The sequence below is a fragment of the Lonchura striata genome, chromosome 2, assembly GCF_050655825.1.
Source record: "Lonchura striata isolate lonStrDom1 chromosome 2, ASM5065582v1, whole genome shotgun sequence".
Classification (NCBI taxonomy): domain Eukaryota; kingdom Metazoa; phylum Chordata; class Aves; order Passeriformes; family Estrildidae; genus Lonchura; species Lonchura striata.
Window position 1 is genome coordinate 11902117 of NC_140704.1, and position 27844 is coordinate 11929960.

Genomic DNA, 27844 nt, shown 5'->3' on the forward strand with positions numbered 1-27844 from the left:
GGTAAATACTGAATCATGGCATACCAAAGTCTGACTTAATGTTGGCCAAACTCAAGCTAAACTAAACTTTATATAAAATATTTTATATAGACTTCCTTGATTGATTAGGGATTTTCCCACTGCACTGCATGCTCAGCTTGGTGGAATGTACTGTCACAGACTGCTCAGGCTGGAGGTGGCTTATGCAAAGGCAGCTGCAATTACCACACCACAGAATGAAATCTGTCAGTATGAGAGACAGCTCTTTTATATACCCAGCAGCAAATATGATTTCAAACAAAACACCATTCAAAACTAGAGTTTTACATATACAAAAATATTTCATTTATATAGTGTTCACATGTGATTGGAGGAGTGAGGCTTCATTAAAAGATTAAAGTCTGTCTTTGCCATGCAGAGCATATAATTCTTGCTCTCAAATACTGTATGGTTAGAAAATTTTTCACATCATTATTCTGAGAAGGGGAGCTTCTAACTGGTTTGGTGAACACTGTTAAAAACCAGCAATGAACATTTCAGTTGGACCACAGCACTGCTAAAAGTTACTAAAACCCCTAATGTTGTAGTCACACAGATTGCAGCTAAACACCCACAGAAAAGCCAAAGTCATCGCTTGACCCATGAGGGATCTTTGGTGATCTCTGCATTTTCTGGGCCAAGTACAGCTTGACCACGAGTGCTCTTCCCAACTGCAAGATACCTGGAATTAAAGAAAAAAAAACATAAACAAGTGAGAAACTGCTACATTCGGTTAACCACAGCACTGCTGTCAAAGTTAAAAATACTCCCATTTTAGGAGTGTCCTTTGTTGCATACAACTTGTGTTGTGCTCACTCATCACAACAGTCTCTCCTTAGCCCTGTACTTGGCTGTAGTGGAATTTTTATATCTACAGTGGAATTCAGAAATCAGACACAAAATGCTCCAAGTGAAGTAGAAGCAGCTTATATAGTCTACTCATACCTAGTATACAGTCTACCCAGACAGTTTCTGGGCCCTTCAAAAGTAAACCAAACCCAATCTCCCACAGACTCAGAGTGTAGGAGGGAATTACATCTGCTAAACATGCAATAAACAGGATATAATTAACACATCCTTTTCTGGGTTACAGAAGAAAATAGTGAAAGTAGTATGAAAGACCAAGGGAAGAAGCCCAGTAATTTAAATATGACAACTGAGCACAGGCTTACTTGTTAGATACATCAACCAAGTTATCACTGTTGACAGCAAAAAGTTGTTCTCTGTGCGACTGCTTCATTTCATCTGAAATCCCATACAGGAAATGACCCATTCCTAGGGAAAAGAAAACAAAACCATACACTGCTCTGGTGCACTGGAACCTGTCACAGCCACGGGCAGGAATGAGAGCAAACTACAACAGGAATGTGTGCTGAAAAGAAATAGAGACTAACCATCAAACTATCATGCTGGGAGAATATCCAACTGAATCAAGCACAGTAAGCTGAAACCAGGGTGAGGCAGTAACAGTCTCCTATTTAGGAAAAAATTCTATTTTGGCAAATTATTTGGTTTGTCAAAAATCTGAACGTAATGGTGGTCCAGGAAACTTAGACATAATTCATTCTGAAGAGATTATGTTGTTATCATCTAACAACTTTTTAAACAAACTGCATTTCATGAAGCTTCTGTTTTTGAACTATTTTATTTCCATTCAGTTGTGATGTATCTGCAATGTGAAGGTTTGCTCATATTTTTGTACTACATACAGAAATCTGCATACAAATGCTTTAATGTTTTGTTGGAGTACTTGCCCACAGCATTTTAATTGCTCCCTGAACAACTAGAGAACTCCAAAATAATCACAATCACAGAAAAGCTTTTTGTCAAGCAAATAGCCATAGGGAAATAAAGGCAGCTGGGAGGATTTCAGTCAACTAGTCCAACCTCCTGCCCAAAGCAGGGCTGAGTTCCCAGCCAGGTAAGGTTTTCACATCCATCTGCAGTGCCCAGTGACTCAGAAGCATGAAGGGACAGGTGTTCCTTGCACCAGTTCCCAGGCCTCTGGAACAGAGCTCTCCTGTTCAGTGCTCTGTTAAGATCTGTGTTCAAATGCCAAAGAATGTTTGTCATCCCTCCCTGACACCAACGCCCAATGTGCACTGCACAGTGTGGGCATGCACACAAGGCACTGCACTCGTGTGCACCTCACACCAATTGCTTTTTAACTGCCCAGACCACAACCAGATTCTGACAGGTAAAAGCCTAATTTGACGTATTCTTGTTTAAACGGGTTAGTGCTAATACAAGCACATTTTAAAATAATGCTAATCTTATCCATGTAATTCCTTTGTGTATGGGAAGGAAATGTGTTTTACCTGGGCAAGTTTTGGATTGAAATTCAGCAAGAGAACAAGGGAGAGAAGTGAGGACAGCAAAGCTACATGTTAATAAACTGAAAAGATACTACCAATGCATCATGGATGTGCAGATCTGCAAAGAAGCTAAAAACATCCTCCACCCAGCAGACAGACCTCTGTGCTTTAACTTCTTCAGAGAACACATGCACAAAGGGCTAGTGACATTCCCAGTCAGTATGTCTGCGTGAGTCAGGAAAGTAACCCCTCAGCTCTTCTTCAATCAGAGGACCAGTATTTTCATTTGTCTGCATCTAATGCTCTCCAAACCTAAAATAATTTCCTCAATCTCCCTCCATGTGATGCAGAGGAGCAGCAACACAAAACTTCAGCAGAACCTGGGTGGATGAGATGTTTCTAAGAAGGAGCAGTAAGAACTAATAGATTCATTGAAACTGCCATTTTCTCTCATCTTCCAAACACAAATTTTATAATCTAACACAGTTTAGTAAATTATTTTCTTCCCTTTAAACCAAAATTAAAAAGTAAATAAACACTGACAGCCCAGGGAAGATGATGAGAATGTACCTTTGTCTGAAGGAGCTATTGGTGCATCCACAGCAGCAAACACTGCTAGTTTAGCTTCATCAATATCTTGCTGTGTGAATTCTCCAGATCTGGCCCATTCAACTGCTTTTTCAAAGGTTTTCAAGGTGGCTAATGAATTTGGGTCTCTTAGAAGAAAAAGAAAATCTAAAAATTATTTACTTCAGTCTTACAAAATGAAAAACCTAAATTCTTTTATTCTCACTTCATTCATAATTTACTATATAGCACACATGGGGAAAAACAAATTATAAACTTCCTTTTTTTGCATTTCTTTTTCAGAAGAAAGTAGTGTTACAAACAAGCAGATTCAGAATTTTATATACACAGGTACAGAAGTTCAGCTGCCTCAAAGTAGTTCCAAGATAGTGTAGAGAGAAGTGGCGTAATAAAAGCAGGTCAGGTAAGCCAGTGCTGTTCACAGTGGGCTCTGAAAGCACCACTGCCATTACTGCCCACACCAGGAATATTTATGATATGCCCTATCTCCTCTCAGTTGCTTTTCTTGCCACACCTGTTTTTACTCTCTGTAAAACAGGTGCCACAGGTTAACTACTACTGGCAAGTTAAGGACTACTGCCAGGACAAGTCCTACGACGTTGTAACTTCACAGAAAGGCCAGACTGCTCAAACCTCAGTCAGGAACCCTGACCAAGCATTGTGCCAGGCTGCCTTTGGGCTAGGAAAACAACTGAAGCCAGGACTCCATCCACACAACACTGCTAGTCAGGATTACAACTATAATACCTCCAGTTCAAATTTCATCAGAAAGTGCCCTGGGAAGCTAAATACAGGGTAACTGTTCTGGACTGGCAAAGAGAAGAGAGTAGAAAAGAAGGAGCAAGCAGTTCTAGCTCATCACCAGCAATGCTTTCTGCTGAATCTCTGATGATTTCAGCCAGTTGCTTTAAGATTCGTATTTTCAAACTCAGGACCTTAGAGAACTTCACCATTCTACTTCATGGTCTCAAATTTAGAGTAGTCTTGAATTTATTTTTCTAGGGGCTCCTTAACCCAGAAATAAATAAGTGAAAGCCAGTTATACATAAATCTGAGACTGAGACAGTAAACACAAAAGTTCAGAGCTGCAGCAGTGGTTGCTACCAGCAGAGGTAATTTAAGCTTTCCCATGGGCACAAACAAGATAAAGCAAGGATAGTTTTATTAGGCAATCTAACTTCATCAACACTGAATCACTCACTTAATTTCTTCCCTTTTATTTCACTTCTTGAAAGACTGCTACAATGAAGTCAAAAATAAGACACAGCCAAGCAGAGTGGTCAGGGGACCACTGACCACAGCAGTCAGTGGTCCCCTCAGCCATCTAGAGGAAAGAAATGCAGTTACCTGTAGGAGTAGAATGTGAATATGCCATTCTGACTAAGTTTAGCACCTCCACCATAAGCCCCTCCTTTCTCTCTGATTTCTGTATGTAGGAATTTAGCTGTCATCAACCGTGCAAGAACTCGAAGGCTGAAACGAGAGAAATAGAAGCAGTGAAGATGTGAGCTGGTCAATAGTAACAGTCTCAACTGCCCCTAAAGCTCCCCCAGATCCCCATTTGCAATGCACTGCTGCTTGTAATCTATGACAGTTACCACAGCAATACTCACTATTTAATAATGGCTGAATAATGTCACATCACTGTAAGAGGGGCACTGAACTTTGTTACATGCAATAGGACTGTCAACTCAGGACACGTCCAAGTAGGCAGGGCTGTTTATTCCAAAGTAGAGGAGAGCAGTCCCTCATTACTTAATCTCAGTATTTACAGGGCTTCTCTGGGCTCAGATATGCAAGAGCTGCTTTGCAAAGATTTTGTTACAAATGCACTGTATTTTCTGCAGTCAGCCCAACCCTTTCTGTTTTGCTTTGTGCTGTGCAGTGCACAGAGAAGCTCCCTCAGGTTCTGCTTCCCACCTGGCATAGTCTGCAGCCGTGTAGGGAACTGTTCGAATGCATTCCCCAGTATAGTTCACTGGGAAGGGAAGTACAAAATGGGTCTTCATCTGGCATGGCTTGAAAGTAGAATCCTAGGGAAAAAGCATATTATTGTCATAGTTAGCAGCAGAGACAATTTACCCATCTCAGAGCTCTCACTTTTTTGACAACTAAGAAATTCTGCCAAACATACAGACAAATGTTAAAGCAGCCACTTATCCTACCCTGCAACCAGTGACATTTCCCTTGTGCCTGTATCAGCAATCCAGTACAAAGAATTGCCTTGGAAAACTAAAGGAGAGGGACCATACATCAGCTACCCATCCTTGCAGACCCCCTTCTCAGTTCTGCAGATTTTGAATCACTGCCAAGGAGTTTGGATTTAGCCACGGATTTTCTCTGCTTGAAACACATGTTCATGACTCTCTACTTATATCACACATGTACATGTCACCACATCATATCCCAACCCATCCATTCTAGACACTGAAAGCAGAGTCAGGAACTGTGTACCCACAAAAAAAAAGTAAACTATTTATGACAGCAGCTGTAGAATAAATTCCTGCTCAAACATCCCCTGCAACAGACTCAATTCTTCCTTACAACCTCACTTCCAAATTTCCAGTCCTCTTTATGTCTCTGGGTCTCTGCAGAGCTGGCTCCTTTGCCTCTTTCACACATACATCTGCTTGTATGCTCACTTAGGCACAGGCAGATCCTTACACACCTCCAGTGCTGCTATTTCAGATCTTCCCATCCTTTCTTAAACTCAGAAACCCCATTCCCAGACCCTCACACAACTCTGGCTGGGCCAAGCACAGCACTGCATTTGCAGCACTGGGCTGAGCTCTCCTTGCCCCTCTCTTTTCTAAAAGGAGAGTTCAGGGTATGCTCTTCATTCCTGTAGCCAAATACAGATCCTCATATTCATCCAATTTTCACTAATGCTCTTCTGTCAGGTGTCATTCACATTCAGAATAATTTAGGGAGGAGACCAAGGAAAGGAAGGGACTAACTGGAAGTGATTGTGTTTGATGGTTAGTTGTGGAACTGAAGGGCATGAATTATGTTTCAGTGCTGTGCTTCTGTAACAGCTTAAGATGGACCATTACCATCAATAACAGACCTGTAATACCAACATCCTTCACCAATAATATACTTACATTAACTAATTTCCTTGTGATCTGCAAACCAGTAGCCATTTCACTTCCCACAAGTTTCACTTCTGAAGATTTCTACAAGAGAGCCAGTCCTCATATTAAAAGATGATTTAAAAATTGGAACCAAGACTACTACAAATGCAACCCCTTCCACTCAAACCTCTCTAAGGCAATCATCAAACCATGCCTTCACAAACATACGCAAGGTACTCAATTGCTTCCTCCTATTTCCTAAACAAATGCCAAATTACTTTTCTTCTAAGAGTAATCCGGCACTGAGAGACACCAAGACCCAGATTAAATGGGGCCCATAAAGTTACAAACTATCATTTCACTCATGGGCAAGGAACTGGGAGCTCATTCCAGTTTCATCAGAAATTAAAACAGATCTGTAAAGTGACAGAGAAGATCCTTTGTAAACTCCAGTGAATCAAGCATATTTTGTGCCAAATGTCCTAAACGCCCTGGTAACAAAAACTCATATGCAACTGAAGAACTGCACATCATGCCCTATTTGCTTTTGGCCAACATTTCAAGTAAAGCTGAGCTAAAAAAGAATTACAGTTTTATGCAACAAGGAAAGGAAGAAACTCTTTTTCCATGTCCCATGCCGAAGCAGTAACCCCAGGGTAAGGCTTAACAGCTGAACTCCTGCATTTCTACTGCCCACTGTGCTGCAGTGAAGACACTCCATGGCAAAGCAGAGCAGCTGATCACAGATATGTCCACAGAGCAGCTGATCACAGGTATGTCTGGTAGATTTCTTCAGGCATCTTTACATGGATACATGTAAAGCTCAAACTTTTCCTGATTGCACAATGGCATTGACATGATCAAGTCAACTGTATTTGATTCCCTAATCACAAATGACAATTTCTCACCTCAATCACATGTGGACGAACAGGTTTTCTCTCTTTTTTACTTCTGGCTATGCCCTTTAGAAATTTCTCTACTTCTTTAGATGCTTCTGGTATCTGCTGAGGTGCTGCATTCACAGAACATCTGTCAAAAACACATATCAAGTTTTTAAGTATGGTTTTGTGTTTTCAGAGAGTCCTTTATAATTTGTACCATTCTGTCTTTCTAAATATTTTCTATTAAATCATCAGAATGTTAGGTCAGTGATCTCAGGTAATCATTAACAAGAAAAAGGCAAAATATTCAATCCAGCATCTGATGTGAAAAAAAAAAAAAAATACAGTCCAACTGCTGTTCTTTTGCTCATCCTAGAACACTTTCTGACCAAAAGTTGAACCGTAATTGTCAAACCTCCTGTGCACAAGACAGGACTAGCTCAGTTTAGGAAACAAAAATATCTCTGAAGGAAAATAATGCCCTCTGTATCCTCTCTTTACAGGCAACCCTAACTTAGTTTTGAACACTACAGATATTTACATAATTTCATTTATCATTTCATGCTTTCAAAAACAAAACTTTGCAAATTATGTCACTTCAAACTGACCCATTTTTGGAACTAATGCATCTGACATTAAACTCCTTAATGTGCTCTTTTTACTTTTTCCAATATATGCATAAAGCAAGTTTCATAATGTCACTGCTTTCCTTTTAGGAGCAAAACAAAAATCCAAACCAAACTATATTCAACTGTTACAAAAAAATCTAAAGGTATTTGTCTAATGGGCACCTTCAAGTGAAAAACAAAAGGCAGATTTTTGACTATTTCTGTAAAATCGCACAGGTCACTTACAAGCTTTGGGTACAGCTGTAGCCTATAAAATTTGCTGGAAGTTTCTCAAACCATTTAAATATTGAACAAAATGAGCTACCATAGCTACTGCTCTATAAGCAAGGGCAATTTAAATTGAACATTTCTGTAGTTTTCCCACAGATGTCCCATTTCATAAAACCCCATGAGGTGCACTGAGAAAAGCATGTTCACAGGCCATGGCCTCTCTTTAACCAAAATGCCCCTTTCTTTTTAGCTCACCTGATGTTGTCACTGTTTAATAAATACTTCTTAATGCGTGGTAGTTTGCGTAGTATGGGTTTAATATCAGACATTTCTGCTATTCTCTTCATCAACTTCACCTGTGCAGGAAGGGAAGGCAGAAAGACCACAGATTAAATCAACAAGATAAATTAACAAAAACCAGCCTGTAACTCCACAGTCAAGAATTTGGGCCTTGCTGAAGAGCATTATTAACTTTTCACCTGATCCATCCCATTGAACATTTCCTGCAGCTCTCCAGAAGATGTAAGGTTTTTGCTGGCTCTAATAGAGGCATATAAATGGCCACAATCTGGAATGCCATTTGACAGCTCCTGGGCAGTCTTCTTAACCAGCACTCTGAAATGTTCTTCCTCCTCAAACCTTGGGCTGAAAAAGAATACAAGCAGGTCTCATGCAAAAGGACACCAGTGAAATTTATTTTACTGAATCAATTATCATCCCAAGTTCAACAAAGTGCTTTTAAACTGTTGGTTGTCCATTTAATCCACTATATAGTCATGCTTTTAATGCAATATGTAAGTTTAGAAAGGCATTAGAGATAGAATTATGAAAATAAATCCCAAAGTAGGGCCGCTAAGAAGAGAAGAATGGCTGGGGTAAGAGTGAAAAAGAGAGCCCAAAAAAAACATGCAAACCCACAAACAAACAAAACCCAATGTACTGTACTTGTTAAATATTTCACTCCATAAATTCATCATGTCTGGCAGATTTCTATCCAAGCACAGAGATGAAAAGAGCACACCCTGAAGGAAAAAAATAAACAAAACACAAAAAAACCCTTCACACAAGACAACCACAGCAATGGCCCAAAAAATGCACAGTACCTTTTCATGGAAGTGATGCAATGATGCCAACCTAATGCTACACATTACAAAATCACTCTAATGCAAGCTGTGCTACTGAAATGAGAGCAGACATGAAATGTGATTGCTCTTCTCACAAAGCAAGGCTGGCAATTCCCCAATTTCTTCTTCTCAACAGCAAGCAGCAGTTCAGACACAAAATTTTGTATTTTTTCCCATAAAGTGCAAGTTCTGTTCTGAGGTGCACCTTTCTCCATGGGAATTCCCTTAATTTAACATCCAGGATCTATACAGAGCAAACCCTCAGCAAATTTGCAAAAATCTCAAAGAAATATTGCCAGAACTGTTATGCCCAACACATAGATCAAGTGATGCTGCCAACATAACACGTTAACAGCAAACTGTGTGTGTAACACCACACCATTCTGCCCCCTACCCTCTGCTTCCAAAATACTTTGGGCTACACAAAAATACTGTGACAGATGCTAGTGAAGTACTGCCTTAGACACAACACCCACATCAAGCACTCCCCTTAGCACAAAACACTAACTTACTGTAATTATCTAATTTATATCTTCCAAGGACTTTCAATGAACAGTAACTTAACCCTCCCCTGAAAGCCCTGACCCTTAACTACAGAACTGTTACTGCAAGTGTAACATCTGCAAGGTGATGATTAATTTACCTGTTCATAGACATCCAGGTGTGAATCATCTGGAGTGATATGTGGGCTGACAGACATACCACCTGTTTTTAATTCTATTTTCTGGGCTTGTTCCCTGTAATCAAGGGCTCCACATCCCATCCTGTGAAAAACAATAGGTATTTCTTTCCCTTTTCAGTGTATGCCAAAACCAAAATCCATGTAGCATTAGTAAATTAGTCTGTTTAGGACAATACTAATTTAGCAACTAAACAATTTGGGGCATTATCAAGCAAACGTAATACTTCATGTCTTATAAAAGCTTCACACCAGGCTTTTGAAGTAAAGCATCCTGCTAATTTAAAATGCTGTATTAAAAAGCATGCTTTATATGCGGCTTGCTACTAACATCCTTAAAAACTAAATTAACAGCATAAGTTTTTCTCATCAATAAGGACCTATTCCTCCCAGCCCAGGTCACTTGTTCTGCTTTGTGCTCCTCTGTCCCTTATGATGGGGTCACTTTTTCCATCCCCACATGGCAAAATTGCACCAGAAGTGTATTCAAGCAAAACCTTCAATCTCTGCTACGTTATTTCTCATTTATAGAAATTTTCCAATCTGTTGACGGAATGCTTGTGTTGGCACGGGGCAAAAAGGCAACGCAGAGACTGGTGGGGAAGGGGAAACTATTTAGCAACACTGGGGAATAAAGAGAACTTTTTTCTGCAAAAAACCAACTTATCAGCCTTTCCCTTTCATAGTAAGAACAGATGTTGGAATTATTAAAGGCAGTATTAGTATCATTACAGCCTGTTGCTTCAGCTTCTAAGAAAGCAAACATCTCACTTGGTAATGACGTTGCAGAAGAGTGGCACGTATGGCTTGAGCTCCTCAGGAAGCGCGTTCAGGCTGGAAACAGCTCGGAAATAAACCACCCCATTGGTTGGCTGAGCACAGTACTGGACAGGAATGTCATCAGCTAGGGATAAACAACAGCAAAGAATAACCAGCATCTTCCCACTACAAACACACAAAAGCAAAATGATTTCTTACAAGAGTATCTCATTAAGAATAATTTTCTGTTGGTGTTTCAGAGACACTTCTTGTTTAAATTTTGCACATTACACTGAATGCTGGACCAAAGGGGTTTTTCTGTTTTCTGTACATGGTAAGGTAATGGACACCTAGACAATTTGAAAAGAGGATTCTTCTAACAGAGATCATATTTTAGAGATAACATTCAGATAAAATTAGTAGGAACTGGTTCCTGAACAAGTCAAAAAGTTTTTCTTCCTTATTTTTGCCTTCATCCATCTAAAAATTGAGGAAAGCAGCTTTTTGCACTGTACACTCTTCCTAAGCCAGACTATAAAAACTAGGCCATTTTTTGCAATAAGGTTAAACAGTCTTGACACTTGCTGGTAATTTTTGAAGAAAAATATCTATTAGAAATATACTACAGAAAGTATTTACCTGCAAAATTTTGACAGAACTGTAACAAAATTCAGAACTACCACCTTGTATCAGTCCCTGAGGAAACCACTAGCAAAGCAGGGAAAAACTTGCTCTGAAGTTATGAGGAAGGACAGTAACTTATTTTTTTCCTGTGGCTCCTCTATGTCATATTCTGTAAAAAACAGGTAAGGAGGGACTGCAGTAAGGAAGGCTTGCTGCCCTGGCTGCCAGGAGTTCTGCAATGTGGGCAAGCCTTTGGAAAGTGAGGAGATTGCTCAAGAGCACTGAATGTACCAGCCAGAGACTCCTCTGACTGCAGGGCAAGTAGGGAGTATGCCTGCAGCAGGGAGCTGCCATCAGGAGCTCCTGCCAGCCCTGGGAAGGCCGGGAGGCTGTTCCATGTCCATGCTGCCCCTTGGAGGTGACAGCTCTCCGGATCCACTGCCATGTCTGCCCAGAGGTGCTGGGCTGGAGAGGAGGAGAAAGAGCACAGCTATGGGCCACAAAGCCAGTGCATGTGCTGGGCAAGGGGCCACAGCTGGGCCAGCAGCCAGGGAACAACCCAACAATGCTGCTCTTTGGGACACGAGTGTGACACCAACCTGCAAGTGCTGTCTCCAGCACAGTGAAGGGGATTTTGGGCTCGATGTCAGACACTTTTAAAGCTGGGAGACAAGAGGTATCCTGAGGTTTGCTTTGAAGAGCAATTAATTCCAAACCTAGTAAGAAGAGAATACCAAAATTGTCATTTTCAGCTTGTAGTGAAACTGCTGTCAAGACCTAAAACCTACTGAGATGATGCAGATCCGAATAACTCAAGAGTCAAGTTTGGAGTCTTCTATCAGCAACTTTGCAAATATTTTCCTAAAGCAAATTCTGCAGATTATCATTTAACAACAGCAGAGGACATGCTTAGATTCTCTTTCCAATCCCGTCTTCACAGCCTGTTTATAGTAAAATGTAATTTAATCTTTAAGTGACACCTGCCAGTCTGTGCTGTCACTCAGCTCTGCAAGCATGGACCCAGACCTGGCAGATAAGAAGCTTCTTTCTAACCCAATCCGTTCCAGTTCTTACTCAAGTGCTCTGTCAGAACACTGATGCAACTAAATTGTTGTGATTACTTTCACATTTCAGACTTTCAGACACTAGCTGGTCACCTCTGAGTACTCTCCAATTTATCTCTGCAAGTAGAAAGCCTCCTCTAATTTCGTGCTCCCTATCTCCTGTCACGCACCAAAGCTTCAGAAGATTAACGCCACATTTTTGGAGGATTTCTGTGACTAGACAGTGCTTTAACAAAATTAGATGACTGCCCACGGTTTTCAAGTGTAAGTTATTCTTGTGAATAAGTTAAACCCAGTGTTACTTTTATAGTTGGCTTTTTAACCAGAAAATATAAGAAATACAATTAAAAAATGTTAAGTTTTACAGGAGCATGGAGCAGACCTCATGCTCATAAATAAAAAGTTTCAAGGTACGTGGTATGTAAGTATCTGAAGAGAGGGTGCCAAGAGGATGGAGCCAGGCTCTGCTTGGTGGTGCTGAGCAAAAGGACAGGAGCCAATGGGCAGAAACTGATGCACAAAAAGTTCCAACTGAACATGAGGAAGAACTACTTTACTGTGCAGTGTCCAACACAGAACAGATGCCTACAGAGGCTGTGGAGTCTCTCTCACTGGAGATACTTCAAAACCCCTGGATACAATCCTGTGCCATGTGCTCTAGGACATCCCTGTCTGAGCAGGGAGGTTATCCAAGATGACCTACCATGATCCCTTCCAAACTGACCCATCCTGGGATTCTGGGAATTCACCTTCCACTCAGTGCAAGTTAACATGGGAAAGAATAAACAGATTGGTATTTTAAAACAATTTCCTTTTTTCTGCCCTAATGAAGACATTGATGATTTTATTTTTGAGTGCTAAAACTAATGGAATATACCAACCATACACTGTAGTGTAAGCACTGCACTGCCCTTTAACACATACATACAAATTTGCCACAAAAAAACCCATCCCTTTCAGAGCAAATGCTGGAGAGTGTGTGAAAATTTAAGATATTCTACAGAAAAACAGCTAAAAAATCATTATATAAATAAATATGTGAAAAAGCAAGTTAACCTTTTTCAAAGATTTGTGTTTTTTCCTCTTCAGAAAGTGCATTGACCTTTTTTTCCAGCTTTTCTGCTTCCATTTTAGCTTGTTTATCATGGTAGTCTTCCTCTGGACTCATTGACAGAGTCAATTTGTGTGGATTATCCTGCAGAAATATATCCCAAAACAAAGCATTAATTCTGAGGGCAACTTCCTTGTCTCAGATTATTGCTCCATCAGCAGCAGATAAACAGCCTGTGCATCATTTGGCTTGCACGTTATCCAAAGTATCACAACCACACAGACTGAGCCCTTGTTTCATACAGAACAAGCTGCTCTGAGGAAAAGGCTGCTCAGCAGAGGAACAAGAACCAACAGCCTTCTGCTAAGTTTCACTCAAGAGTCAGAATCCCTCAACAGCACACAGTACTCATTAGTTTAATTAAACCCAGGTTAAACAACTGTACATAACAAACACTACAGAGCCGTAAGTTTCATCTGGAGGGTGTTCTAAGAGGGGGAAATTCTGTTAAATGCAGGAGGGTTTGATTAAACACCTCTTTCAACCTGCCCAAGCTTGAGTGCACAGAGATCCCAAATGATGTAGAATGTGCATGCTTCATCCTGCTCAGAAATGCTTCACACATCAGCCTCGCTGCCACAGAACTCCAGGCATTACGCAAGCTTCAAACTGCTGTTGAATTCTTTGTTTACACCAGACTATGGAATTTTAATATCAAAATTACTCAAGTAGCTTCCATTTTCCATAATAGGAAAGGGAGGCCAGCCAAAAGACAGTGACCTCAAAAACTACCCATTTCAATGCAGGAGTCAAACAGCAACATCTGGCACTGATAGACAGCAGTAATCTGGGACAATGTAATCAGATGCTGTTTTATGAGTTTATCTCCCCCATGCCTGTGTGAAAACACCACAGAAACCTGACTACAGAGTTAAAGAGAGACATGCAAAACTAACTAGCCATAGTAAAATGGAGAGGATGAAAAGCATTCTCACCTTTGCTCTCTGCCTGCCTGCCTGAAGAATCTCCCAGCACAGGTACAACAGTGCATGATCTCATGATGTAAGAACATACAACTATTCTCATCATTTCCTACTGAGATGTGCCTTTGCCTCAGCCCCCTCAACAGAACTGTACAGTAAAAGACATTCACAAAAATACTGCACCTGCATTTCTTCCCTATAGAAGCCAAAACTTTAACAGCAGCCTACTACCTCTAGACACTAGTAAATGTTCTTAGGAAAACTGATTTCAACTGATGTCTCCTGGTTTTGAGTATATTAGAATCAAGATTTACTCCAATCTAGGTAACAGTTACTTATAATTAATCTGCCTTTTGAAACAAACAAGCTGACTATGGAAAAAAAAAAAAAAAAAAAAAAAACCAAACAAAAAACCTACCAGAAAAAGCAAATGAATAAAACAAAGCCACAAAACAAACAAACCCTACAAAAACCCCACACCACTTTTGCATTGCTATAATTGGATATTTTTTTTTCTGGAATTAACTAATTCAGGGCTTCAGAACTATTCAGCATTATAATGCCTTTACTGGATATTTTTTATTTCTGAAAAAAATCCAAAAGAACATATAAAGAGGAAAAGAAGAGAAAGAGCAGAAAGTAATTGGCACTGACAGCAACATTCAGACAGCAGCTCAATGGACATGAGGAACACCAAGACAATCTTATTTGTAACCAAATCCTTTGCAAGGAAAATTAGATGCACCTTGCTATGTCAATACTAAGGAACACATAACTAGGTCCAGAATTCTCTGTTCACATCTGAACTTCTCATCAGGAAAGAGATGTGCCCTTCTATACCAATTGCAGTATGGTAAACATTAGTGTTCTATTAAATATATCATATAAATATCAGTGTTCGATTAAATATGGTTCCAACTGACCAACCAGGTAATTTTTTTTTCCCTTTTAAATGTGGAAACTTAAACCATTAAAATTAACATGTTTCATTTGGATATGTTGCTGCTCAAGCCACACCTAAAAACAGGTAATATGGTGATAAAAATTGGCCTTCAGTTTAACTTCAAATAAAAAATTGTGATTCAAAAATTAATACAAGATAATTTTCTGTAAGCTTGCCTACCTTGAAGTATGTTTTAACTTTTTCCTGAAGAAATCTGGGATTTTCTTTAAGACACTGCTTGAACCGAGAGACTTTATCTGCAATCTTCAGAAGCTCCACTGGATCCCCATCTTGATTCCAGCACGAAGCTATGTACTGAATGGGAAAGAATGATTAAGTAAACAGGACAATCCATCTGCATTTCTCTGAGAGCATCAGTGCTCCAAAACCACCTTAACACTTATACTTGAATAGCAGACACAGAATGCGTAGTCCTAATGTAGCTGGGGGAGGGAAAGATATTTTTCAAATAAACGTTCTATTCCACCATCACCTATCCCCCATTCTCTCCAATCTTGCCTCTAATTTCACTATACCAAACCACCATTTTTTAAACTATTACTCTTTTTTTTTTTTTACATAGCTGTGCATATCTGGAAATATACTGTAATATTCTTCAGTACCTCACATTAAAATGAATTTTTCATCTCAAGAAAAAAAGGAAAACAAACAGGTGGTAGAGACAAAGTAGTAAGTACATACATGCTACAGTTTTGTATCGGCTAGATTAAATGATTTATAAGAAGGTTGACTCAAACATGTAAAGTATGTTAATTAGGTGAGACTTTGGAGAAAGAAAATGCTAAATAGCCAGAAATATCCCCAGGATATTTCTTTTATTTTCTAATTTGAGTTTGCTTAAGTTGCTATTGAAAGTTCTCCAAAACAACACAAGTGCAAGATACCAAAAGTTTGTTTATTTCTCCTCTGTGTGAATGGGGAAAAACCAAAAACAAAGCAAAGTATAAAATCCTGTCAAATCCACTTTCTCTTTTCCTACCTCTTTAATTACAGGCAGGTTCATAAGCCTTCAGTATTTTTCAGCAATAACTCTTTTTTTCTATTCTGTGGAATTCCCCAATATGATACAAAGCAGAGTATTTTTTTAGAACATGCTTGAGCCAATTCTCTTGAATTAAAAGCAGTCACTCCTTATGTGAGGCTGCTGTGGGGTCATTACAACAGTTCAGTCCTGGTTCTCAGCAGGCAGCCTAGAAGATTAACCATGTATGTAAGAGCACTGTGCAACAGCTTTTGAGCACTGACAGGCTTGGGGCCACAGCCACTTCTTTGGTGCCACACTTCATCCCTGGCAGCTCAGCTCCACACAGCCACTCACTTTGCCCCTCACATCAGGATGTGAAAGGATCAGAAGGGTGAAAGTGAAGGAACACATGTTGAAATAAATGCAGTGTAACAGGTAAAGCAAAACCTGTGTGTGAGCAGAGCAAGCCAAGGAATTCATTCCCTGCTTTGCACAGGCAGGCAGATGTTCACCATGCCCAGGACAGCAGGGCTCCATCACATATACTGGTGACTTAGGAAGACAAACACCATCACTCCAAACATCCCCTCCTTGCTTCTTCCCTCAGCTCGTACGGCTGAGCAGGGTGTGGGCAACCCTTGGGTCTTTTTGGGGTCCACTGTCCCCTGGTGTCCCCTCCCAGCTCCTTGCCCATCACCAGCCTCCTGGTTGGTAGGGTGGGAGGGACAAGCAGAGAAGGCTTTGACACTGTGCCAACACTGGGCAACAATGAAAACACCCCTGTGTTATCAGCACAAACCAGAACACAGCCCCCTTCCAGCCACTGGGGAGAGATTTAACTCTATCCCAGCCACCTGGGAGGACTTGCTCCAATGTCTGACCACCCTCTTGTGAACAGCTTTTTCCTAATAACAAAACTGATGTCACCTACCTTGACTTTCAAAGGACCTCTGACAGTCCCACACAACATCCTTTATTGTTAGATTGGAGAGATACGGATTTGGTGGATGGACTATGGGATGGATAAGGAATTGGTGGATGGTGACATGCAAGCAGTTGCATTCCAATGGCCAGCATCCAAAGGGAGATGAGTAACAAGCACTGCCTGTCCCCCAGGGGTCTGCTGGGTGCAATACTATTGAACACCTTTATTAATCACACAGCCAATGCTCCTGAGGGCACTCACAGCAGGTTTGCAGATGACACCAAGCTGAGAGGTGTGGTGGACACTCTGGAGGGAAGGGATGCCATGCAGAGGGACTGGACAGGCTTGAGGAGTGTACCTACATGAAGTTCATTTAGTTCAAACAAGGCCAAGTGCAAAGTTCTGCACTGGGGCTGGGCAACGGCCAACAATCAGTACAAGTTTAGAGATTTAAGGTTTGAGAAAAGACCTGTAGAGAAAGGCTTGGGGATATTGGTAGATGAGAAGTTGGAAATTAGACCACAATTAATGCTCCCAGCCCAGAGAGTCAATTGTATCCTGGGATGTACCAAAAAAATCAGGGCGAGCAGGGCGAGGGAGGTGATGCTGCCCCTCTACTCCACTCCCATCAGACCCCACCTGAGGTACTGCACACAGCTTTGGGGCCTGCAGTGCACGACAAACATTGACCTGTGAGAGTAGGTCAGAGGGGAACCACAAAAATTATCGAAGTGGTGGAACACCTCTCCTACAAAGGCTGAGAGACTTAAGGTTGTTCAGGCTGGAGAAGGAAAGGGCTTTGGAGAGACCTTACTGCAGCTTTTCAATATATGAAGGGGGCTTATAAAGATAGACTTTTAAAAGGATAGACTTTTTTCACATCCTGTACAGACAGGACAAGCAGCGAAGGTTTTAAACTGAAAGATGGCAGATTTAGATTGGACATAAAGACAAAATTCTTTACTATGAGGGTGGTTAAACAATGGAGCAGGTTGCTGACAGAAGCTGTGGGTGCTCCATTTCCTGGAAGTGTTTGAAGGCATGTCAAAAGTGCTCTTAGTAACTGGATTTAGCAAATTATGGCCCTGTTTATGGCAGGGAGGTTGGACCTGGATGATCTTCAAAGGTCCCTTCCAACCCAAATAATTCCATAATTCTATGATCACTTTAGTTATAACAAGGTCCTCTTCAAAGCCAATTTCTAAAACATGACTTCCGGGAAACAAACTGAAACATAACTCTCCTCTATGGGAGTATTAGCACTAAATGTTGCAAGACAGGCCTTTAAAAGCAAGAAATTACCAAGAGCTTTCTGTTCTACAACGAAGGCATAGCAGTTGAATCAATTTCAAGACTTAATGTTGAGGGGTAAAGTTATCTGCATAAATATTTCATCAGACAACTACTCACAACATCTGAACACATGCCAGAAAGTAGTGACTATTAAAGTCAGGCATATTTGGCCAGATTTACCATGAAACATGACAGGCACTTAAATATCCACAATTTGCCTATATGGCTGTATGGCAATCTGATTTAAAAAAGCTTTTGTTTGTGCTCACCCATTTACAAATCTCCCGTTAATCCAGGGCTCTGCTTTTTTGCCTTAATGTATATACCTAGGAATAAAACCCTGCTCATGCAAAGAATATACAACACCTGAGAGACAGAAAGCAAAAGAGCCACAGAGGAACTGAAGTTGCTGCAGAACAGAAGAGAACAAGGAGATTAAAGACTGAGTGGCTGCAGGAGACCCTGATTTCCACAGTGACTGCAAACACTGCACCTCACTCATTCCAAACATAAGATGACTTGCAGACTCCTTCAAGACATTCTGCTGTGGAATGGGTTTTCTATAACAGTTTAGTACAAAAATTTGAGACCAAGAATTGCATTACTATACATTTTCCCTTGTGAATCTAGAAATTAACTTACAGCAGTACAATCCTGAAGTCCACAGAAAAATACAGTCCTTCTATTTGGCTTTTAGAAAACACACAGGCATCTAGCCAAAACAGACAGTTCCCAGAGCCAGTATGATATGCCCATCACAGAATAACCAGTGCTACTACAATCAAAGCTGCTATTCAGGCAAAGACAACAGGCTCACTGCCTGATTAACTCATACAGTGGGAAGTCCACAGACAGTCTGACAGCTACTGAAAAGAAAGAAGAAAGATGTACACAATATGACAGAGGAAGAGCCCTTAAATGGGAAGTTTTACATATCAGGAGACGACAAAATGACCCTGTATTTTATAAAGACATAGGTGGTAGATTTTTTTTTTTAAATATTCTTAAAAGAAACACACACACAGACTTACAGATGTCAGGGCAAGTCCAAAACTCGTAGACTGATGCTTCAACTGTATTTCAATTTTGTGAAGTAGAGCTTCAATCCTATCTTCCTCAAAACCTTTCCTTTGGGAAGGGGCAATGAGAAAAGGAAATAATATCCATTAGCACTGATCATAACCGAAGTGAGGTTATGAAAATGAATTAGGAGAACAATAAAGGAAGCATTACAACATAACATCTTTCACATTGAACAAAAATGGATATGAAATAATGTAATCATGTTGTATCATTTAGAGAAACTGAACTAACATCAAACTCCTGAAGGTTACACTGATGAGAACAAACTACAATAAAGGAAGTAGCAGACACAAGTTGTACGAGTATTGAACAATATTACTTCTGCTTTAGTGCCTTTATTGTAATATAACTAGATTTTTAAGGCATGTTATTATATACAAGTCTGCATTATTACACACCTACGTATTATTATGTTAACTAATACTATTCTTAAAAAATAAGCATTACTCACACAATAACTTCATCGACTGTTCTGTCAATTATCTGTTTCACAGTATCAATGTCTCTTTCAGCAATACCCTGTAGACCCACACTGAAATAAGCTTCTCTTGTTGAGCCATTAAACCTAGAATAAAACATAACCAACTCAGTGATAAGTACTAGAACTTAAGCATTAAAGCTGCCAACAAAGGCAAGAGAAGGGAAAAAACACCCATTGTTTCCACATATACAAACACAAAAGATTTAAAAGCTAGATAGAAAGTAAAATAATTACCAAAGAGGCAAGAAATGGAACTTAATAGCATTTTTTGTTCAATTTCAATAGTAGTAGCCACTGTCAAGAAAACCCACAGCATATGGTTTTAGAGAAAGAAAAACAGCAACAGAAGTAAAGCTGGTATTTTCTGTTCATCTTCCCATTCTTCTGTAATTTCTTTCAGGTAAAGAAGTCTTTTTAAGGTGAAAATTTTAGCTGTAACACCAAACACATACATTCTACTACAAGCAGGTGAGTGAAACAACACTTCTAAAGCAGTATTGGTAAAGTAAGTGGTTAAGGTGAAGTTTTCCATGTTTACTGCAATTGTTACCAACGGTATTTAAAAAAAAAATATAACAGTAAAGACAATTCTGTCCAAACTGTCAGGCAAGGTTAACCACAGAGCTCATCTTTATAGAAATACAATGGCACTTGCAGAAATACAGAACACCTAGCAGCTCAAAAAATAGGTGCTCATGCACTAGTAAACAACCAATATTACATGCCTAAAAACCACAGAAAGAATTCAGTGGCAGGCTCAGATCCTGGATTCTGCAATACTCATCTCTGGGCTCAAACTTACTCTTGTAGATTCATCAATACAGTCACTAAGGCAAATTAAAGCCAGCTCACATCCATATCAATCCAACCAACATGGAAAAGGACCGGCTGACAAAAAATACAACATAATCCCTACTTCGGTGTCTAAAGCAGGATTTCTACTGCCATGCTCTAGAGTATGAAGATGCCTGCAAAGCACTGGCACACATGACACAGGACTTGCAGAAAGCCAACTACTTATTGCAGAAATAGGTCAAGCCAGGCCAAGTAAGACATTAAAATTATGGATGAGTGGGAAATTGAGGTTTCCCACTCAAAACACTTGAGAGTCACTGGAGAAAAGGCATGATTTTAGTCATCCTCAAGTCCAAAAATCAGTCAAATGAATCATGCCTGGAAAGCACTTCCTTCTTTGCGCTGACAAAAAAGGCAAATTCTGTACTGAGGTGATGGCAAGTTAACAGCACCTGATTGCACAAAGGCACATTTGTGAACAAACCTACCTACTACTAAACGACAGAATTAAAGCAATAAAAGCAATGTGGTTACAGAGAAGAGCTCACAAACACTTCTACATAATACTTAAATGTCCAGTATGAAAAACCCAGGTAAATTAAGGCACTGAAGGTATTCCATATTTTACTCTATCTATCCATTTTTATGGTTCATAAGCTGTAAACAATACAAGTTTGATTAACCAACTTAGCTTCTATCCAAGTGCTTCAATGAGACAAAAGTTACATCACAGAAAGCTTTACAGCTCACCAGGAATATATCAGGAAAATATCTTTTATGATATTTTAATATTACAGGGCGATTACTCTGGTGTAAATTGCTTGTATAAGAGATGAGTTCTTCCAACTTAGAAGGGCTTTTTAGTTTTTCTAACATTGCTTCTAGTAATGAAATGTGAATTGCAACACTTACCCAACGTCAGGAGAAAAATCTGTACCAACACCAGACTCAATTAAGGCTTTGTAAAAAGGAGAATTTGGCCCATCAACCAACAGTGAAGACAACAGGCTTAGGGTGAACGTTTCAAAAGTGTCTGTAATACTGAAGAAAAACAATTAGTTCTTAAAAACCATATGTGACACCCAGTATCACCGAGTCCATTTCAACAGAACTGGAAAACAAAGGTAGAGGGAACAAGGGAGAAGTAATTGTCAGCTGTGAAGCCCACATCAGACCTTAGGGAAATCAGAGGGCTCTGCATCTTTCACTAGTTATAACTACCAGGAAAGTAATTTAAATTGTGCTGCAAGGGGAGGTAAGTTAGTAGCAGGGTCATACAGAAGAACCTGCACATGGCAGGGAACTGAAAGGAAGACAATGTTTCCAAATGCCTCACCCACTGAACAGTTCTGTAAAGTAACACTTGATTCTCCTTGTGTGCATCTGCTAAACCAAATTATTCAGCAATTAAACTTTTCTTTACTAAAGCAGGACTGATCTATTTTCCTATGGCATTATTTTCTTTAGGGATTACATTTATCAACAGGGACTTGGGACAAGAAACATGACTGTACCTTGCTTAAAGATCTAAAATGAAACTTTTATCCAGAATTTCATTTTGATATACTTACTCTGTCAACAAGTAGCTGACACTGACAGTGGTCTGCTTGGAAGGATCAGCAGCAAAGGAGTCTAAACCACATGTTACCCTGTGTTCTCTCTATAAAGTACAATAAATGATACATAATAAACTCACAGCAGAAGTTACAAACAAAAAGTAACTTGCATCTTCATAGCATCATCTTTCCAATTATTTAAAATAATTTCACAGATGCTCATAAATAAATTCACAATCCATGAGCAAATACACAAACACACATTATCTTGAAAAATGAGTGACATCTCAATGTTTAAAAGTGAACAATATAGGAGAGGTTGAAGAAAGTCTGGACATAACATTCTGGGCTATTTTTGAAAGAAATATTTACACTTCTGGACAAGCTAGTGAGGGAAAGGAGGAGGAGGGAGGAAGAGAACATGAAAATTATTTTTGACACCAATATTCGGAAGATTAGATACTATTAGAAAGCATTATTTCCTGACATCAAGAACCAGTATTTCTTTCATTAACCCTAAATGCTTTCCATTAATAAGTGCTTCAGTGTTTCAAATGACAAAGGACTTGAAAACTGGAAATAAGAAAAACAAACAACTGCAGGCAATCATTACATTACTGACACTCAAAAGTAACTATAGATTGCCCCCCATGTAACCAAAAATAAAAATACTTCAGCTCATTTACAGAATTCTAAACAACTTAGTAACTCCAGCAGATTAAAATATTAACCCTGGGGGGTTTTTGGCTTTAGTGGTGTTTGTTTGTTGGTTTTACTTACAGGCTTATCCCAGATTTTCTGTTTTGGGATGTCAGTATTTGATTCAATTCTTTCAAATTTTACCAATGCTTCCTCATGTATTTGCTTCAGATGTTGCTCCAGTGGAAAATTACCGTAAGTAAAAAATCTGCATTTCAAATAAAATACTGGGATTAAGCACTTGATTTAATATGAAATGTAGAGTAGCTACTTGTATTATACACTGAAATTCATGTGCTTTCCAGTAATTCTGTTACATCTGAAATGGAAAATAGTTTGGCAGGTCTTCAACCTATACAGTATTTATAAAACTCACAATCTCTCAATAAAAATCCATATTTCTCTTCTTGTCAGCTACAAAACACCATATTTATTTGCATTATGTTCAGTTTTATTATGTTCAAATTCATTCAGTTGCAGGAATATACAATGTTCCAGAAAAAAAAAAAATAGTAATTGAAGCCAGAAACCCAGTGCTTCTAAGTTTCAGAAAACAAAATTCTTATGGTCCTCACACTTTAAGTATAAAATACAATGATCCATGTCCTAGGTTTTGTCTGTCTATAGAACATGGCTGGATTCTATGGGTCACCCCACCAAACACATTCCAACTTCTAAAAGACTTCCACTGGACAAATTATGAGCACAAGCTGTGCCTCAGGTAGATCTCATCCCCTAACTAAAATCTCAACACCAGTACAGCAGAATACTTGGGATGATGAGAAAAATCAACAGATTGTAAATTCTCTGTCATGACACCAGCTGATGTTCCACAAGTGAATTCATCAAAATAACAGACTGGCCACAAAATTAGTACAGGAGAAATAATTATTTCCCTGCATGTAATTTTCAAATTGACTTCCAGCTTAAATACCTTATTAATATCAACCAAATCAGTACCTGAATCAAATGACTATCCATTATTTGGAACTCACTGCAGTAATATGTGATGCAGGAGAAAATTAAATCATTCATTTGTAACTTCTAACTCAATCCGTGTTACTTCAAGGAGGACAGGAACCCTTAGATTAATCTCTGCTACTTGTATCTTAACCCCCTGACATTATCACTAAGTACTTATTAGTATGCTCCCCTCCCCCACAGCTCATGAGTTCAGGTCAATCGATTCCCAAAACACATACACATGATCAGGCAGACACATCTGAGAAAATCAGCCACCCTTCTTTCCTGCTTTCAATCCACACTTCATTGCTCTTTCTAGAAAAAAATCCTTGCTACCACACTGCTCTAACTGCTGTAGGGCACAGGCTATCTTTGTTGTTGGCCACGTGATTAAAAACACTGTGCTTCTGGTTTTCTCCTGACAAAAATACAAAGCACTAACCCAGTAACCTAAGGAGTTAGTCACCAATCCCACATACCTGGAATTGCTTGGATGATAATGTGTGGCATGGAACTGCTTAAGCTGCTCCCATGTAAGGTCAGGAATACATAATGGATCTCCACCAGAAATTACACTGTAAGTGTGATCAGGAAGGATTTTGTTCTGCAGGTGCTGTGCAAATATCCTCTCATTATCTGTCTTAATAGGAAAACACCACATTTCAGTGAAGGCCATCAAAACACATTTAAAAGACAGAAGGTGCTCAGTAATAAGACCTCCGAGCTCTAACTTAACACAACCTCCTCACACAGGCATGCAGTCCCATGTGCTTTAAGAAAATGAGTTAAGGTTCCATGCTGATGTAAGAGACTATTTTACAATAAAATCGATTAACAAAGTACCTTTCTATACATAAACAAGCTTTTGACAGGCTAACTTAAAAAAAAAAATCTATTCAAGAGTGTTGAGTTTACTGAGGACTTACATTTTCAATGGGGTACAATAATACCATTGTTAAGCTACAGTTGAAACTACTTCACCATCTGCAAGAACTTAAACATCCACAAAACTTACAAATGCCCCTTTCATTTCATTAAAAACAACTCCTTTGAAGACTAGAGGTGTCTGAGGATCAGCTGGGTTCTCATGTTCTAACCTCCAACCTTCTTGCCTGCAAAATTAATAACAGCAAGTGTTGAGAGTTTGAAGACCTTGTTGATTGGGGGGGGGAGAGGGCACTTTTTTTTTAATTTAAGGTTTGCATACATCTCAAACTGTCTTACCAGAAATCTAGCTGACGCAAACATGGAAAGAAAGCTGCATCCAAGTACACTGACAGGAGGTTTTGAAAGTCCTTGGGATTTTGTGTTGAAAATGGATAGAGAGTGTAATCACTAGCTGCATATAAATAAAAGTAAAAATAATCAGAATTTTAGAAAGTCTAAGACACATTTTGCCATTATTGATTTTTAATTTCTCATGCATATAAATAAAAGGAAGAGAATAAATGTACTAAATGAAATGCATTTTTGCTGAGGAATACACATATTTAACATTGCAGATATTTTACCATGAAAACTTTACTTTAGCCATATATCCATATAAATAATTAAATGTATTTTTGTATACTATAAAGCTCCAGCTCTGCTGGGACTTTGTAACTGACAAGTGAACAAGACTTATTTTGTGTCTTGTCTTGTTAGATTTTAATACTTCACAACAATCACCCCCAATAATAATGGCTCTCCAAAGCCAAATTAAGGAGAGCCAACAGATAGCTCTACGGCAATAAAACCTCAAGCATTTTAAGTGACATTATTTCCTTTGTACTTACCTGTGAATGCATTCATAAAAGTGGACAGTGATCTGTTCAACATTTTAAAGAAGGGATCTCTGCAGGGATACTTTTGGGAACCACAGAGCACCGTGTGCTCCAGAATATGTGGGACCCCAGTGCTGTCCATCGGAGTGGTTCGGAATTGGATACTGCAAGAGAGAGCATGGAAGGTGTGGAGTCATGTGTGAGGAGAAGTGCAGCCACTCCTGCCTGCTCCTGTGATTTATGGGAGCATCACCACTGCCTAACAGCTAACGTGGCACACACCAGATGCAGAGTTTGACTTCTTCAGACTCCCAAGTGCTCAGCCATCTTTTTCAGAGCAAGCACAGCACTTCTATTTCTGGAGTTAGCATAGAAGTTTTCAACACAAGAGTAAACACATTTATTTTTATCCAAAAGGCTCAAATAAAAAATGTCATGGAAGGTTATGGTTGCATAATCTCAGTCTCTGAAAGTTTTCAAGGCAGGAACTGGACCCGAATTAAACACTGAACCTGTTTTGAGCAGCAGACTGAACAACAGACTTCATATCTGTTGCAACCTAAAAAATTCTAAGAAGCCCTACAAAGGAAGTACTGTCCTCCCTGTAATCACAGAATAATCCAGCCACGATGCCAGATTACAACTGAAAAAACACAAGGTGATGTGGAGATTGAATGTGTAATACCTACATTAATGTCTTACCTGAACAGATTATTGGAGTCCTCCCGAGCCACATGTAAATACCTGGCTCCTGTACCATCATGACTAAGCTTCACTGCAGTCAGGAACAGCTCAGGAACAGCTGTCACCTGCATTGGAAGAAAACATCTGTATTACAGTGTGACTTCAACTAGGGCAGATAAATTGTGCACAATATAGGAATTACAGTTTGTTTGTCTTATACATAATACTGGCTTATACAGTATTGAACAAATTTTTGCTCCTGTGGTTTGAGGGGAAAAATAATTACACAAATGAAAAATAAAATTTAAATGAAATTTTTAACCCAATGAAAGTATACTACCACCGAGGAACCATACTCTTATGGTACAGATAAAAATTCAATACGATATACAAAAAGAAGAGGCATAAAATATCAGTGGCTAGGGCAGATAGAAAAAGCAAGGACTCTGTTCTACCACTAGCTCTGTCACTAACAATCACTTCTCATAAATAACCTTTCCTCTCCACTCCCCCTTTTTGCCTTTGAAAAAGTAGAAGAAATTCAGCACATTTCCACAGCAGCTTTCCAACACAGGTATTAAAAACTTCTTAGGAAATAATATATTATTTGAACGTGTTTATCAAAACACATTCACACAGTGAAGCTCCGTTATCTGTCAGGACTCTAAGAAGGCCACACCGAATGGTCACATCTACAGCACACACACAGACTGGTGGGAGGCATAATTTACTCTAGAATTAGCTCCCCATAAGAATATGTACTAATGGCACCTAAAGCGTTTGTCTGCAGCGAAGTCACTACAAGGAAATCCTGAATCAAGTATTTAAAGTGCAGCCGCCGGGCCTCACTCAGTGCTTTCTAAGCGCGGGGAAGGTGATGTACCCACAGAGCGACCGCGGCTCACCTGCTGCACGGTGAAGCCGTGGATCTGCTCGCCCGGCCGGTACCGCAGCGCTCTCTCGTTCGCGGCCCCGCTCCTCCACCTGCACGCCCTGCGGCCCAGAGACCTGGAACGACACAATTCCCCCTGACAAACGCGCCCAGACCGGCCCCGGCCCGCCGCTCCAGCGCGGCGAGCCGGGCCCTGCGCCCGCCAGCGGCTCGGAGCTCCGCGCCCCTCGGCCGAGCGCCAGGGGCCGGGCCGGGGCCGGGGCCGGGGCCGGGGCGGGGCCGGGCCGGGGCCGGAGCGGGGCCGGGGCCGGGGCCGGGGCCGGGGCCGGGGCCGGGGCCGGGCCGGGGCCGGGGCCGGAGCGGGGCCGGGGCCGGGGCCGGGGCCGGGGCCGGGGCCGGGGCCGGGGCCGGGGCCGGAGCGGGGCCGGGCCGGGGCCGGAGCGGGGCCGGGGCCGGGGCCGGGGCCGGGGCCGGGGCCGGGGCCGGGGCCGGGGCCGGGCCGGGGCCGGGGCCGGAGCGGGGCCGGGGCCGGGGCCGGGGCCGGGGCCGGGGCCGGGGCCGGGGCCGGGGCCGGGGCCGGGGCCGGAGCGGGGCCGGGGCCGGGGCCGGGGCCGGGGCCGGGGCAGGGGGAGGGTCCCCGCTCCCCGCCCGCTCACCGGTCGCGGCCCAGCAGCTCCCGGTAGCGGCTCCACATGGCTGCGCGGCCGGGCGGGGCAGGCCGGGCCGCACCGGGAGCGCTGCGGGAACCGGCGCAGGCGCCGCCGCCCCGCCCGCATTGGCGGC

The 27844-nt window shown here is 40.8% G+C and overlaps 1 protein-coding gene across 1 annotated transcript; it reads right to left on the reverse strand.

Moving 5' to 3' along the window:
* Positions 1-221: 221 nt before the first annotated feature.
* PITRM1 (pitrilysin metallopeptidase 1) lies at positions 222-27844 on the reverse strand. Its single transcript, XM_021528824.4, has 27 exons — positions 27718-27844; positions 27075-27177; positions 26188-26294; positions 25498-25649; positions 24947-25061; positions 24738-24834; positions 24202-24362; positions 22841-22967; positions 22076-22164; positions 21417-21545; positions 19680-19793; positions 19177-19273; positions 15123-15257; positions 13022-13160; positions 11501-11617; positions 10290-10422; positions 9483-9603; positions 8661-8737; positions 8195-8360; positions 7971-8071; positions 6904-7024; positions 6026-6097; positions 4842-4954; positions 4269-4394; positions 2904-3049; positions 1191-1293; positions 222-700 (listed from the first exon to the last, which is right to left on the reverse strand). Exons 1-27 carry the CDS (start codon positions 27753-27755, stop codon positions 607-609), a joined length of 3093 nt encoding a protein of 1030 aa, XP_021384499.2. The 5' UTR covers positions 27756-27844; the 3' UTR covers positions 222-606.

Excerpts from the sequence above, each read along its gene's own strand:
- PITRM1 (XM_021528824.4), bottom strand. The coding sequence starts at position 27,755 with ATGTGGAGCCGCTACCGGGAGCTGCTGGGCCGCGACCG. Across the intron at positions 11,618-13,021 it reads AACACAAATCTTTGAAAAAG|GTTTGGAATTAATTGCTCTT; the intron begins GTTAACTTGCTT and ends TCTTCTTACTAG. Across the intron at positions 7,025-7,970 it reads TTAAACAGTGACAACATCAG|ATGTTCTGTGAATGCAGCAC; the intron begins GTGAGCTAAAAA and ends TGTTTTTGACAG.